The sequence below is a fragment of the Pteronotus mesoamericanus genome, unplaced genomic scaffold, assembly GCF_021234165.1.
Source record: "Pteronotus mesoamericanus isolate MK-2021 breed Mesoamerican mustached bat unplaced genomic scaffold, CSHL_Meso_final contig_116, whole genome shotgun sequence".
NCBI classification, from domain to species: domain Eukaryota; kingdom Metazoa; phylum Chordata; class Mammalia; order Chiroptera; family Mormoopidae; genus Pteronotus; species Pteronotus mesoamericanus.
In genome coordinates this window covers 5,761,267-5,774,705 of record NW_026555027.1, presented here as the reverse complement: position 1 = coordinate 5,774,705, position 13,439 = coordinate 5,761,267, and the positions used below count along the sequence as shown (strand labels likewise).

The following is a 13,439-nucleotide window of genomic DNA, read 5'->3' as shown; positions in this document are numbered from 1 at the left end:
CGAAATGATTCACATCCAGCTCGACAAGGCATCTGTAACATATCGTGTTCGGCTTTTTGGTGTTACAATTAAAAGACACACCGGTCAGATGAAGTCTCTCGTCACGTGAGATGTCGGCTCTGACTGTTTAGAATAAAAACGCCTGAGGGATTGATAGGCGTGTGGGTGTTGGGTGAATGGTGACAGAGGGGACGGCTTCCCCGGGTGTGTTGTCTGCTGTGTTCGTGTTGCTTCTTTCTCCTCCAAACGTGATTAGGGGTAGACCTTCCAGAAGCATCTCCCGCATGCGCTCTGCCTGGACGAGCAGCTGTACACACTTGGGCCTGACACAGCCTCGTAAACAGCTTTCCAGTGCCGTTCGGTCTGCAGACGCCCACTCGGGGCCTCCCAGCCGCCGCGGCCGTTCACAAACTGTGATCCTGCCCGCCCGATTTTTCCTGCGTGTTATTTGCTAAGGGAAGTCAGGCATCCACCCACAATGAATGCACCCCAATTGCTGGTTTGGGTCTGAATCATCTGATTAACCGAAGAAAAGAACGGGTTTGTTGACTTCAACCCTTAAGTGGGAAATCACGAGACCTATCTGGGACCCAGTGCCGTAATGCTTTTAGGCTCAGAGGGGAGCAGCTTGTATTTAGAAGGTGACGTGCTGGTTTCCAAAGGACTTCCCACTTACTTGCCTGCCCCTTCAATCCCATCTGACACCCTGGGAGTCTGGGCGTTTATCCCCTTACATTCTCCCACCTCTTCCCGCTGCCAGCCTTTCTACCTTTCTAGCTGGTTCCTTTTCTGCTACCAACCTTTCTACCTTTCTAGGTGGTTCCGTTTCTCACCTGCGATACCAGCTTTGCTCTTTCTACAGCCATTGCGAGACAGGGCAGAGACTCACTCTGCCCACGACCTCCAGTGGCCCTGCCTTTTCTTTCATGAACACCCAGGCAAGGGGTGTGCAGAGCTCAGGGAGTGATCCACTCAGCGACACAGAGTCTGCTTCTGCCTCGTCCTCCCTCGCTGCTGATTTACCCCCCTGCCCCAGTCCTGCATCCTCATCCACGGGCAGGGTGACAACTGACCTCACAGGACTGTTGTCAGGACTGAACGACCGCGGTTGTCCACCAAATGTGAGGTGCTGTTGGTTATGAAATGAACCATCCTTTTATCTGCCATGAATGCACCCACATTCCAGAGCTGGGAAAACGTGAGAAATGGGGGTTAGCCTCAAGTCAGTGAAGTAGACGTTAAAAAGGTATTGCACGCCCCGCGCTTACTGAGGTAGCCTGGTTTATTATGTGCTGGGTCAAGCACTGTTTACGAGTCAAGAGAAAGTGGCTAAACTACTTCACGTTGCAGTGAAGGAGCTGCGTGACGTTCCAGCTTCTTCCTGGTTCTGTGTGAGAGGAAGTTCAGGAAGAGTTTTTGCGTCGGGTTTCCCTGAGGCGAGGACTCTAAGGAGAGGTGGGCTGTGGGTTTCAGATGACATCGGCGTCCCAAAGCGGACACCGCACTGTGACAGCAAGGGCTCTGACTGGGATTGTTTTCTGAGGCACAACCGCAGACTGGACGCGCTCTTTGCACTTCGCTTTCCTGTTTGTTCTTGGTGACCGTGTGAGGCACGTAGGCGTGAGGGAACCGGAGCACGATTTGGGAAGCCAGTACCCTGCGCGGCCGGGCCGGGCCGGGCCGGGCCGTCTTCTGAGTTTTCGAAAACACGTCGGGATCGCTTCCCTCCGTGCACTTCAGACGCTCCCGCTGTGGAAGAGGGTTCATCATTCTTTCAGATGTTCTCACTTTCAACACTCGACCACACCCAGCTTGTCATGAAAATGTAAGCATGCTGGATTCTGTGGATTAGCATCATAGTGTTTTTATGAGCCGTGGGGGCGCATGCTAAAGGCAAATGCGAGCCCAGACCCTTATTTTCAAATTCTTTTACTTGAAATAAAGGAGCCTCTCAAAATACCCATCTGTTATGGAAAGGCATCAGGGCCTTGGGCTGGAAATGGTAGTTTGCATATAAAGCGCATTCGACTTTCTGTTTATTTATTTCTTTTTTAGTTTTTAATCTAAGCATTTTGGATCTTCTGTTGTACTCAAATCTAGTTACTTAAAAATAAAAGCCTAGTTTAGTCCTACAGTATTACATGCAATCTAGTTGAATCCTCTCCACTTTCTGGAACTATCGGTCAACTGTTATCCCGTGACGGAAATCCAGAGGCATAGTTTTCACATGGTATTGGTGGATTCAGTATTCAAATCAAATTGTAAACACTGTGCACTAACACAGCGGGCCCTTTTGTTTGGGGGCAATTTGCTTAGAATTTATGTGTTTCTCCTAAGTTCATAAAAAATGGCATTGGTCGTCTGCCACTTGCCACATCAGAATATCCCAACTTTCCTGGAGCTGCCGAGAAAACACCCCCACACGCTCACACACCAATCTAAAGTTCAGGTCTTTTTATAGTAACACAGGCAGGCATATTAAGTTATTATGCCACGTTTCTGCCAGGTTTCGGCTTTTCTGAATCCTCTGTGATAAAGCAAGCAGAGCAGTCCCCTTGTCCCGCGGCTGGCCGAGCGTCCTGGGAGAATGAACGCCCTGTTAACCAAGGCGACGCCTTGGGCGGGTGGGCAGGCAGGTAGGTGAGGTGGCGCTGGAGAGGAGGGCAGCCAGGCGGCAGGCAGGGAGATGGGGCAGCGTGGCAGTCGAGGCCCGGGAACGTCCCTCCCAGAGCTGGAGGTGGGGGACTCATGTGTTCCTGGTTACGAGCCTGGGTTCAGAGCGCTGTTCGTTCTGCTTTTAATCCCACGGGGCGAGAGCCTCTCTCAGCTTTGAAGTCCCAGGGCTGCCGAGCAGGAGAATCCTCTGCATCAGCTTTTGTCATTCAGACCTGACCCGAAGGGATGGCGAAGCCCGCGTGTAGCCGAGCGAAGTCTAGTGCGTGAACAAAGAGATGCTGTTGGCGTGCACGTGTGTTGTCTGTAGGGGTCCCGCTGGTTGGAGTGGGTCCCTGGCACTCCCCTGCAGCCTCTCATTGCTCCCTGCTGCTAAAACGTGCTACGCGGGCATGGGTACACGTGCGTGTGTGCGTGTGATTTTGTTTGTTTCATTTCCTGACCTGTACTTAAATTCAAGTCTTTGGCATTCTTGGTTTCCTTAGAATCACTTTGGGGCAGCTCTTTGATTGCTCGTCTTTCCAGGGTGTGGACTGGGTTTCACTCCTTTTGAAATGTTTATCCTGAAGCGACATTTCTTGAGACTGTTTCTCCTCCAGTGAACACAATCAGCTTTTGCTCTTCTGCACCTTATCGCTGTTCTCATTCTTAGGCAATATTGAGTTTGAGGAGAGCTTTAAGATACAAAGAAAAAATGTGTGTCTCCCTTATCTTTAGCTTTCGTAAATATTTTTTTCTAAATCGATCTCAATTAACTTTGATTCCTTTCTTTCAAAAACCATGTGCTGAAATAATGCTTTGCCAGATGTGAGAGTAGACTCCTCCCCCTCTGAGCACAGACTGTAGCCTTGTCTTCTGATATTTCAGTCCATTTTCAAAATCTCACGCTACATTTATTTGGTCATTAGGTGTATTTGTGAGAACTTCCTAATTTCTCTCGGGGGGGGGGGCTACTGATACTGTAACATTGTTACTCTTTTGGTTGTGGAAGCCACTTTTTTGTTTGTAATTTTGAAATGAATCTGTTTCTTATATCTAACCCACGTCTGCTAATTTCTGATACAAATCACACATCTGTTCGTGTTTCCCTTCACGGGTGAGCCAAGGCCAACATTACCTGGTACATCTCTCCGCCCTGAGCCCCAGTGGAGCCTGCAGCCCCGGCCTCGATCCTGTTCTGACTATGTAAAACTATTTTGCAAAAATTACTTAAGAAGCTATCATTTTTGTCTTGACTACTCAGCACAACTCCCCAAGTCCGTGGTGCCCATCTGACTTTGAAACCCTCATCTGTGAGTTTAGATTCCTTAGACTCATTCACTCAATTTGTGGATAGACGAGAGAACCTTGCAGCTCAGCTGCCCCGATGCCAACCTGCCCGTTTCTGCGCCCGCAGCCGGGCTGCTGCCTCCTGCTGTTGCTGCCTGTCAGTTGGTGTCCTCGGTGCTGCTCTGTGTCCGACGTGCCTGCCTTATCCCCTCCCCCCGCACCCCTGCCCCGACCCTGGTTCTGGCTCTCTGTCTGGCACAACCTATCCTTCTGTAGATTTGGTGTTACTGTTTAAACCCTTGGCTTACCCTTCCCTACAGTATCACAGGGCTATGATTTCTAGGGGTTTTAAAGGAGTCGGAGGCGGTGGGTGGTACCTATACACGGGCCCCTGGCCCTCAGTCTGAGAGCCAAAGCCTTGAGCTTGTTTTTTGTCATTTTCCCCACTCACTGATCCACAGCATGAAGTTCAGGCGCGTGGGAAGCTATGAAAGAGGTTGGTCCTTGGGTAGGTGGGGGATTGCATGGCGGAGTGCACGCTGGGTTGGATTTGTGAAGTTGCCGTGTTCTGTAAAGATTCCAGTACTTCTGAGTAGAGAGGGGGAGGTCTCTATCTTACAAGCTACTTCATGGGGCTCTATTACTAACGGGGAGCATCCTTATCTGTTTAAATACCACCTCGAAGAATAAGAAGGGAACGCGATGTAATAAACACATACCCCAAACCAGGAAATGTACGAAGGGCACCTTGGGTTGTGGGGCAGGAGACATAGATGATCAAACACAAGGCGACGTCCTCACTGATGCCCCGTTCACCTTGGGCAGCTCCCATCAAGGTCTGGGTCTTTCTAGATCTCAGATTTCCTCATTTGGAGATGAGAAGTTCAGACAAGGCAGTCTCTACAGTCCCCTTCCTACCGCCCCCACCCCCACCCCTGGCTCCAAAGTTTCCACTTTTAAAAAAGGTGAGACCCAACCAGCATTCATATCTCACTAGTTGAGAGCAACGCTGAGTTTGCCAACGGACTGAAATAAAAATGAGCTATCACATGAATTTCTGTGTGTGTGATGGAAGCCAACATTGGATCATCCCACAGTTATTTTGCGTGATTGCTGTGTGGTGTATCATTGATGTAGCTGAAGTTTCTAAGTCAAATTTCTTTGCTGAATTGGTGGTAGACTATTAGCCCAGCCACAGGCTGGCCACTTGTTTGACTTAAAACCACGAACAAATGATCCACCACCACCAAATTTCTCTCTCTTCTCACCAAATCATGCACAAGAGCAAAGATGTCAATAGGGAGGAAGGAATTAAAAAAAGAGTTCGTTGGTGATCCAGATATTTTAAACATCCTGGTATTTGAAGGCATCTGGATAATTCACAGCTTTTTTTTTTTTTTTTTTTTTTTTGGTTCATTTATCATCCAGATGTTCGCCATCATGGAAGCACCACTTGCAAGCCTATTGCAGCTAATAACTTCGAAGTGGAAAAATTCATATCTTTGTGTGCTTGTCCTTTGGTGCTCTGTTTCCCCCTCACTCTCCTGCTAAGTACCTCTTCCTTAAACTCTCCTGGGAATGTGGCAATTTCGCCAGATGCTTAGGTGTGAGCCGTCACTTTTCTTTTTTTAATCTTCACGGCCATCCTGTATCCTGTCTGCTTGAATTATAGATTGCATTTGTCAAATAATGACACATGCAATTGGATGTCTTCTAAGATCTTTGAAATTCAACTTCCTTGAGTTGAGATTAAAGTGGGTCCTCTCTGCGCCGCTGCACTCAATCCCGGGCTGTTCGGAGACCTGCATACGAGTTTTCCCAGGCCGGACGGTTCCAGCTCCTAGGGTCTGGGAGGAAGAAAACCAGCTACTTTTTCCTTCTGAAAGGTAGACCATAAAGCTGGCTCAAATGTGGTCCCAGTTAGAAGTGCCTCTGAAGGCAGCAGCTCTGTGAGCCACGCCTCTCCTTCCGTGCGTCCTGACTGTGTGTCTCTTTGGGCATACAGGAAGCACTATCAGTCGTGAGCGAGGACCAGTCGTTGTTTGAGTGTGCGTACGGAACGCCACACCTGGCAAAGACGGACATGACCGCGTCCTCCTCCGGCGACTATGGACAGACATCCAAGATGAGCCCGCGCGTCCCCCAGCAGGACTGGCTGTCGCAACCCCCAGCCAGGGTCACCATCAAGATGGAATGTAACCCTAACCAGGTGAACGGCTCAAGGTAAGGAGACCCCTGATTCTTGTGCTCCCTGTTTCCCTGCCCCTTGTCAAGGCCCAGTGGAAATCAGCCATGAGCCTGCATAGAGTGAGGCCACTGAGCAGTAACATTGGCCGATGTTGAGAAAATGTTCTCCCATGGTTTTGCGTTGAGGACGGAGATTATAAAGCTGGTAGTGTATGTACCAAGAACTCGCTTTGAAGATGTGGTGTTCAATTTTCCAGGCGTGAGGGCGCGGGGGCGGGGGGGTGGGAGGGGGGCGTGAACACATGTGGCAGAATTCATCTCGGAGGTTTTTATTATCTGGGAAGTAATGCTGTGTTATGTTTTTATGGAGGGAGAGTGTCAGCTAGTGGCCAGGCAGCGTAGCATGTGTCCAAGCCGTACGCCGTGGCTCATGGCTCCTCTTAGTCACGTGTCCTTCACCCCCACCCTCCCGCCCCTCGTCCCTCCTCTGTCCCCCGCTCTGCGCACGCTGCTTCTGCTCACCTTTGTTACATGTAACGCTGAGCCTCCCCTACCGCCCAACCCCTGTGCTGTCAGGTAGAATGTATTGTCAAATGCAGAACGGTCCTTGGCCTTCAAAAGCATTTCATCGGGTGTAGTTTTATAAAGTAAAGTTGGTTTCAATTATGGTATCGTACCCCCTATATATTCAGGAAGAAGAATGTAAGAATCTCAGGGCAAAGGAAGGATTATTTTTAAAAACGTCGCATGATCCGACTTAGAGTTGTAAGAACAGCTCGTACTTCCTAGGGCTTCCCTGTGCGCACAGCTCTTTTATCTCCAGTAGCCCCGTTCCTCCGCCAAGCAGCCCGGCCAGGGGCGCTTGACCCCATTTGGTGGATGAAGAGACCGAGGCTCAGGCTTTGTCTGGCTAACTCAAGACCGCCACTTACAGGGACCGCAGGACTTGGATTCAAACCCAGGGCCCTTTCCCTTCGGGTACAGCTATAATAGGCCCTTTTTGATATGTATTTTAATGCTAAATACATTTTTATAAGTGCTGAAAACCATTTTGTCAGCTTCTAATGTGTCTTCGATGAAGGTACCAAGTCACAGTGCCTTAGAGGGACCGTCCACAGTGACACTGAACACGGCAAAGAGGGAGACAGATGCCATGACTCCCCTGGGCTCTGAGGAGTTGGCTCGTGCTGTGCCGCTGGTTTCTTCTTGAAACTGGGGACGTCACTCTGACGCTGAGCGTTCCCATGGTGTGGGTACTCCATGTGGAGCTCGGGCCCACCTTGGACCCCATCAAGAGATTAATTCCCAGGCTTCAGAAAGGTCCCTGGTAGAAAATGCCATCCCAGGGTCTAGGATACCAGCGTCCTGCGTAATTATTTGTTATGTGCAAATGTCTTACAGGTCAGTCCTGTCCATTCGATAGAGTATTTCCGCCAGCCATTCACTAGATGTAGTGTGGGCAAAAGGAGGTAAAGCTGTCAGTACGGGAAACAGAGTTTGTCTTGTATTATTTATTAGTTGTGTTAATTTTCCATATGGACAACTGTAAACCCGCTTTTGCCCCGCCCTGTGTGTCTGAGACTCAGGAGAACGGGGCGGGACTGCGTTGTGAAGAAGCCGCCCAGTGTGTGGAGAAGAGGTGCCCTGGGGTGAGGCCCGCGGTCGTGAACGGGATGTTTTTGATGGCGCCTCTGATTCCGTGCTCACCGGGAGAGTCATGGTGGGAACAGGACAGCAAGATGCATTTCCAAAGCTTTCTCCTTGGAATGCGAGTTTCTCCCTGCAGAAAACATACGGGTGTGTGCTGTGCGGGGGGCGGGGGGCAGGGAGCACACCTCGGGCCCAGGGCGCCGCAGCTCTCTGCTGGCGAGCACAGCGAGTGCGCGCTGCTCTCGCTTCCAGAGTCTGGGCCAGGGCCAGCTCCAGCACGCCGGCCTGGGCTAAGCAAGCCTCAGAGAGGAGAGGCAGAGAGGAGGGGAGCGCAACGCTGCAACACCAAACTTTCTCTTGTTCTCACTGTGCTGTTTCCGAGTTAATGGGGGGTGGGGGTGTAGAAGCCCGCTGCGAGCCAAGTGCAAATACTGTTGCCTTTGATGTGGGCCTGTGCCTGCCTTCAGTAGCCCATGCCCGCTGCCCACCTGCCCTATGGGACCTCCCTCCCAGCCTGAGGGGTCTGCACAGGGATCAGGACAGGGGTTATGGGCAACCCTGTGCCAGCCCAAGGGGCTTCCGCCCCCGAGACCTGTAGGGCCGAGTGGCAGGCTGGAAACCCCAGCAGGAGTCCATGCTGAAGCCTTGGGCAGAATTCCGTCTTCTTCAGGGGAGTCTCAGGTTGGCTCCTTAGGCCTTCCCCTGATGAGACGCGGCTCACCCATGTTGAGGCCAGTCCCCTTTACTGAACATCAGTGGGTCCTGGGTGTGGCTCACAGCAATACCTCGATTAGCATCGGATTCGGTCTCTGGGTGCAGTGGCCTAGCCAAGTGGACACAGGAAGGAACCTGATCATGCCTGGTGCGCTTGGCCTCTGTGCTGGTCAGCAGTGGGTGGGACCATTCCAGCAGACCTCTAAGCAGTGCCTCCTGGGGTGGCTGGGTTCCTGTAACAGAAGGGGCTCAGAACAGGAGAGGGGTCGCACCTCAGATGAGTGGTTCAGTGGATCGTTCAGTCTTTGGCCTTGCAGAGTACTGAAAGCTGGGTGCTGAGGCAAGTCTGCTCTTCACACCCTGCAGTCAGCCTGAGGAGCCAGGAGGCAGGGAGCACTCAGAACCATTGATGGCAGATTGTGGGGCCACTGAGGGGGTATGGCCTTCAGCTGAGTGAGCTGGGAGAACCCTGGGGGAATTGATGTTGCTCAGATCTAAGCAGGGTCTCTGTGGCCCCTGCACTGAAGCCAGGGCCTCTAGGGACCCCTCAGAAATTCGAGTAAGGGATGGTGCAGACTTAGGGAAGATGGTGGTGATAGAGGAGTTGCGGGGAGGGGGGTGGGGAGGAGAAAGAGATAGACATTGATTTGCTGCTCCACTTAATGATGCTCTCATTGGTTGATTCTTTATGTGCCCTGACAGGGGATGGAACCTGCAACCTTGGCGCATGGGGATGACGCTCTAACCAACTGAGCTACCCGGCCAGGGCCATTGTGGATATATTTTCAAGGTAGAACTGTGTGGTTCGCCAATGGGTTGGATCGCTGGAATGAGGAAGGAGGAGGTGAGGATGAGACCAAGGTTTGGGGCGTATGCTGCAAATGAGGCATGGACACCCACAGCTGGGAATCTTCCTGAGACTGGAGCCCAGGCCCCTCTGAGCATGGCCTCGGCTCAGAGCCCGGGAACGTGCACTCTGCTCTAGTCAACGCCAAGCGCATGGGAGTGGCTCTTGCCTCCTTGCCTGAGTTCAGAGGATCTTAGTTCATGAACTCGGTGGTTGTCAGCCACAGTGACGAGTGACTGCAGACATTTGGCGATGTCTGCAGATGTTTGTATTGTCATAGCTTGGCGGCGGGGGGGCGGGGAGGGCGGTGTTCCTGGCACCTTGTGGGTGGATGCCAGGGATGATGCTCAACATCCTAAACACAGGACGGCATCTCCCCTCCCAAGAAACGACCCGTCTCCAGATATCAGTAGTGTCCAAGTTGAGAAGACCCATGTCAAACCCGCACGCGTTTGGATTCCCTCTGCATTGTATGCTGGGTTAGCGGCTGTGAGATTGGGTTAAGAGAGGCTTGTGGTCCAGCAAAGGTGAAAAAGATTCTGTGAGGTCACATGACAAGCACAAGGACGGAGGGCCCAGCCATAGCAGGGAGGAAGGTGTGGCTCCCACCACCTGGGCACGCAAGAAAGAGTCTGGGAGACGTAATCCTGAACATTGTTTCTACAGCACCTCATGATTTATTATGTGCAATGTATCATCCCGTTTCTTCATGAAGTCTACGAGACGGCATTGTGACTATCCCCATTTTCCAGATGAAGACCATTGAGTTTTCCAAAGCTTTGGTACCTTGCTCAAGCACAGCTGCCGGAGGCCATTTGACTGCAGGCCTGTGCCCCTCCTTGCCCCCTGGGGGCTCTCCTGTAAGGCTGGGCATCTTCTCTGTGCCGCCCGGGACAACAGCGGTTTCTCCAGGTGACCGGTGAGCGCTGTGCTCTACCACTTACCTTCCAAGAGGCGTGAAATCCAAACACTAAATTTCTCGTGTGTATTACATGTAGGAAAATTTCGTTCTGAAAGGAAATGTTATTTTACGGCAGCAGGCCGCTTTGCCTGCTCTCACCGTGCGTTGTCTTCGGGCGGCCGCCCCAAACAAAACCACCTCTTGAAAATAGTTCAGTGTGAGGAACAGACCTGCAGTCTGAGCACATGAGTGGCTCATTCAGTATGTGTTGGGCTGAAATTAAAAATGAAAATTCTCAGCTTCGGGACGGTGGCTTTTCACGCACCCTCTCCGTCGTGTTGGGAGAGGCTCTGCGCATCCACCACCAGCAGAATGGGATCTTGGCTGAAGGCCTTTTCCTATCAGTTTCCCTCGTCTTATCTGCAACACGGGGACCAGTCTCCCTCCGCGCCTTTCTGCTCTGACTCACTGAGATGTGTCTTCATGTGTATTTTTCTTAGGTTTTTCTCTAAGACTCTCTATATTACTTTAGGACAGTGAAATGCACAGCTCTGATCGTATTTGCGCCTTCCTACCTCTGAGCTCTGAATCGGATTGGCACGAACAGTTTCCCAGTTAAGCTCGGCCGCCATCCAAGCTGTGGGTGGCGCAGTGCTGGAGACTTGCACGCCAGTGGTCTTTCCAAACTGCGATCGTGAGGTCAGTGAGTTAGCATGTCCCACTTGTAAGGGGCCTTGTGTCTTTATAGATGTCAGCTCATTGGGCTGCGGAGCTGAGACGTGGGCGGAGAAAGCCTCACTTGGGGAAAAGTGAGGAAGGCAGACAGAAGCGCCCTGTCCGCCCGCCCGCCCACCCGTCCGTCCATCCGTCTGTCCTTGCTGTCTCTTCAGACGTGAAACGGTGGGCCTCATTTTGTAGGAGAAGAGCGCCCAGGGGCCGAGGGCCGCGCCGGCACGCCGGTGGATCCCACAGGGCCATGCAGGCCTTGAGGCAGGCGGTGGGGGACTGCTCTGGTTTTTTTTGTCTTGAAAGGGAAACCGTTTTGGTTCACCAGAAGTTACGTAGCCTGTTAGGAAAATAAAAGCCCAAAGCACCGTAATGGCTATTGGGCTTAAGTCTTCCCTCTGTGAGAAATGAGAGCATTTTGAACAAAACAAACAAACAAAAAAAAACAAACAAAACACAAAGAATAAGAAACCTCACAAGGTAGAAAAGATGTCATGTAAGTATTTGCAGAGAACTTCTATAGAACATTTTATTTCCAAATGCTGAAGCCCAACACGATGCATTCAAGGTCTGCACGTCAGATGGTCTTGCTAATACCCATTTTCAGTTGCGAAGAGAACTTTATAAATATAGACTTAAATAATGAGACTTTCCCAGGGAAACTTCCAATCCCTTTTAGGGACAAAGAGCTTACTGTCGGTGCATTGATGGTGACTTCTTAATTAATTTAGTCTTCAGCTGCTTTGGAGGAGGGGGCGGGGACAGGGTTGGCGGGAAGAGGCTGAAAGTCCAGGTGTAAGAGAGAATATTTAGTAAGGGCAAAAGTCGCACTCGCTGCGCAGACAGACGGCTACAGTTCGGTCTGCGCCCGGAGTTCTCCATGAATCACTGCCGAGCTCCACCCACTGCTCGGGCCACGGGGCCTGAAGCAGCTTTTCCATCACCTCTGATTCAGAAATAAAACAGACCCACCAATTACCCTGGAGCCCTGCAGACAATCCCCTCCTTGTCTCGGGCCCTAAAAATACCCTTTGTGGCGACTTACCTCAATTCACGCTATAAAACTTGATTAGGAGTTTGCTCAGTCGATTAGGACTAAGCACACGCTTTCAGGATTCCCGGAAACAAACCACGTGCGAAGGGAGCGTTGGGTGTTGGGGTCTGCCGGCTGGCCTCCTGGGGCGCCCGCCCGCTCGTGGAACTGACCCCCTGGGGCTCTCCGGGCGGAGGGGCCAAAGGAAGCCTTTGTATTGCTCCCCTGTAGCTTCATCCCATGAAATCACCTAATAAACTATTGAACATGCGCGAGGATGGTGACATTCTAGTAAACAGTGAGGAGCTGGAGACCTCAGGAGAGTCAGCAGGACCTCACCTGCCCACGAGAGCGTCAGGGGTGGGGCGGGGAGATACGGATGGGGCGTTGGGGGGAGGCAGAGTATGGGGAGTCGGGGCGAGGGGCTTTAGCCGCACAACCGCAGGCGCTAGGACAATAGGGACACTCCTGTATCCCCAGCACCCGGGACAGTGCCTGGCATAGAGACTTGATCTGTAAATATGTGTTAAAGGAGAAATGAATTGAGAAGGTCCAGGGCCAGATGGCCAAGCCGCACCCTAGGGAGCGAGGATTTGCCCAAAGGCGCTACAGTCCGGGGGAGGGGGCTGCACATGGCTGGCGGGGGCTTGTGTTTTGGGGAGGGTCGCTGTGGACATAAAGCTTGGGAATCCCCCGCCTGCGTGTGATGGAGGCCAAGGCGGCAGAGGCTGGTCTCCAAGTGCGAGAGGACTTCAGAAATAGGAAGGAGGGTGGGCCTTGAAGGACGGGTACATTTTCCAGAGGATTCGTGGGTGTGCCTCTGCCCACCAGGAGTTACAGCGATTTCCTAAATTCAGTGTTGACTTGCCAGGGACTTTCTGGAGGGCCGAAGACCTGCGCCACCTGTCCCCAGAGGGGGGCGTATCTCCGAGGTAACGTGGCTAGGGAGCTTGGGCCGGCGCTTCGGGCTGCCCTCCATGACATCGTTGATCAATGGGGTCCATTCACGCTCGGCCCAGACGACAGCGCAGGGCCAAGGCTCCGTGGCTGCGTCTGTGCCTTGTCCCCATAGGTCCTTTCCGTGGCGGAATCTGCCCTGCCCTGAGTGGGCTCTGATGTGGGAAAAGCCAGCGTTAAATGCCAAGTTTATTTTGCTTTTCAGAAATCAAAGCCCTAATTTTTAATTTCTCAGTACATTTTTACAGGCACATGACTCTTTAAAAAAAAAAGAAAGAAAGAAAGAAAAGGTATTATGTATGGAAACAACAACGCAGGGGGCTTCTGTCTTGGGCTGTGGCCCACTTAATCTTACAGAATTAGGTTGCCTGCTTTCCCCAGCAGGCCAGCTTCTGTCCTGGTCCTCGATCCTCTCTCTTCTCAGGCCTGCGACCTGAGTCAGATCTGTTCCTGCTCTGCCCTCTTAGCACAGGAAATCCTCC

General features: G+C 51.8%; 1 protein-coding gene across 2 annotated transcripts in view; it reads left to right on the top strand.

Moving 5' to 3' along the window:
- Window positions 1–13,439, top strand: part of ERG (ETS transcription factor ERG) — a 96,309-nt gene that overhangs the window by 39,152 nt on the left and 43,718 nt on the right. For both annotated transcript variants that reach the window (XM_054578363.1, XM_054578354.1), the window contains exon 2: window positions 5,948–6,165. In XM_054578363.1, coding sequence (XP_054434338.1) covers window positions 5,948–6,165 — 218 coding nt within the window. The remainder of the gene's footprint in view (window positions 1–5,947; window positions 6,166–13,439) is intronic.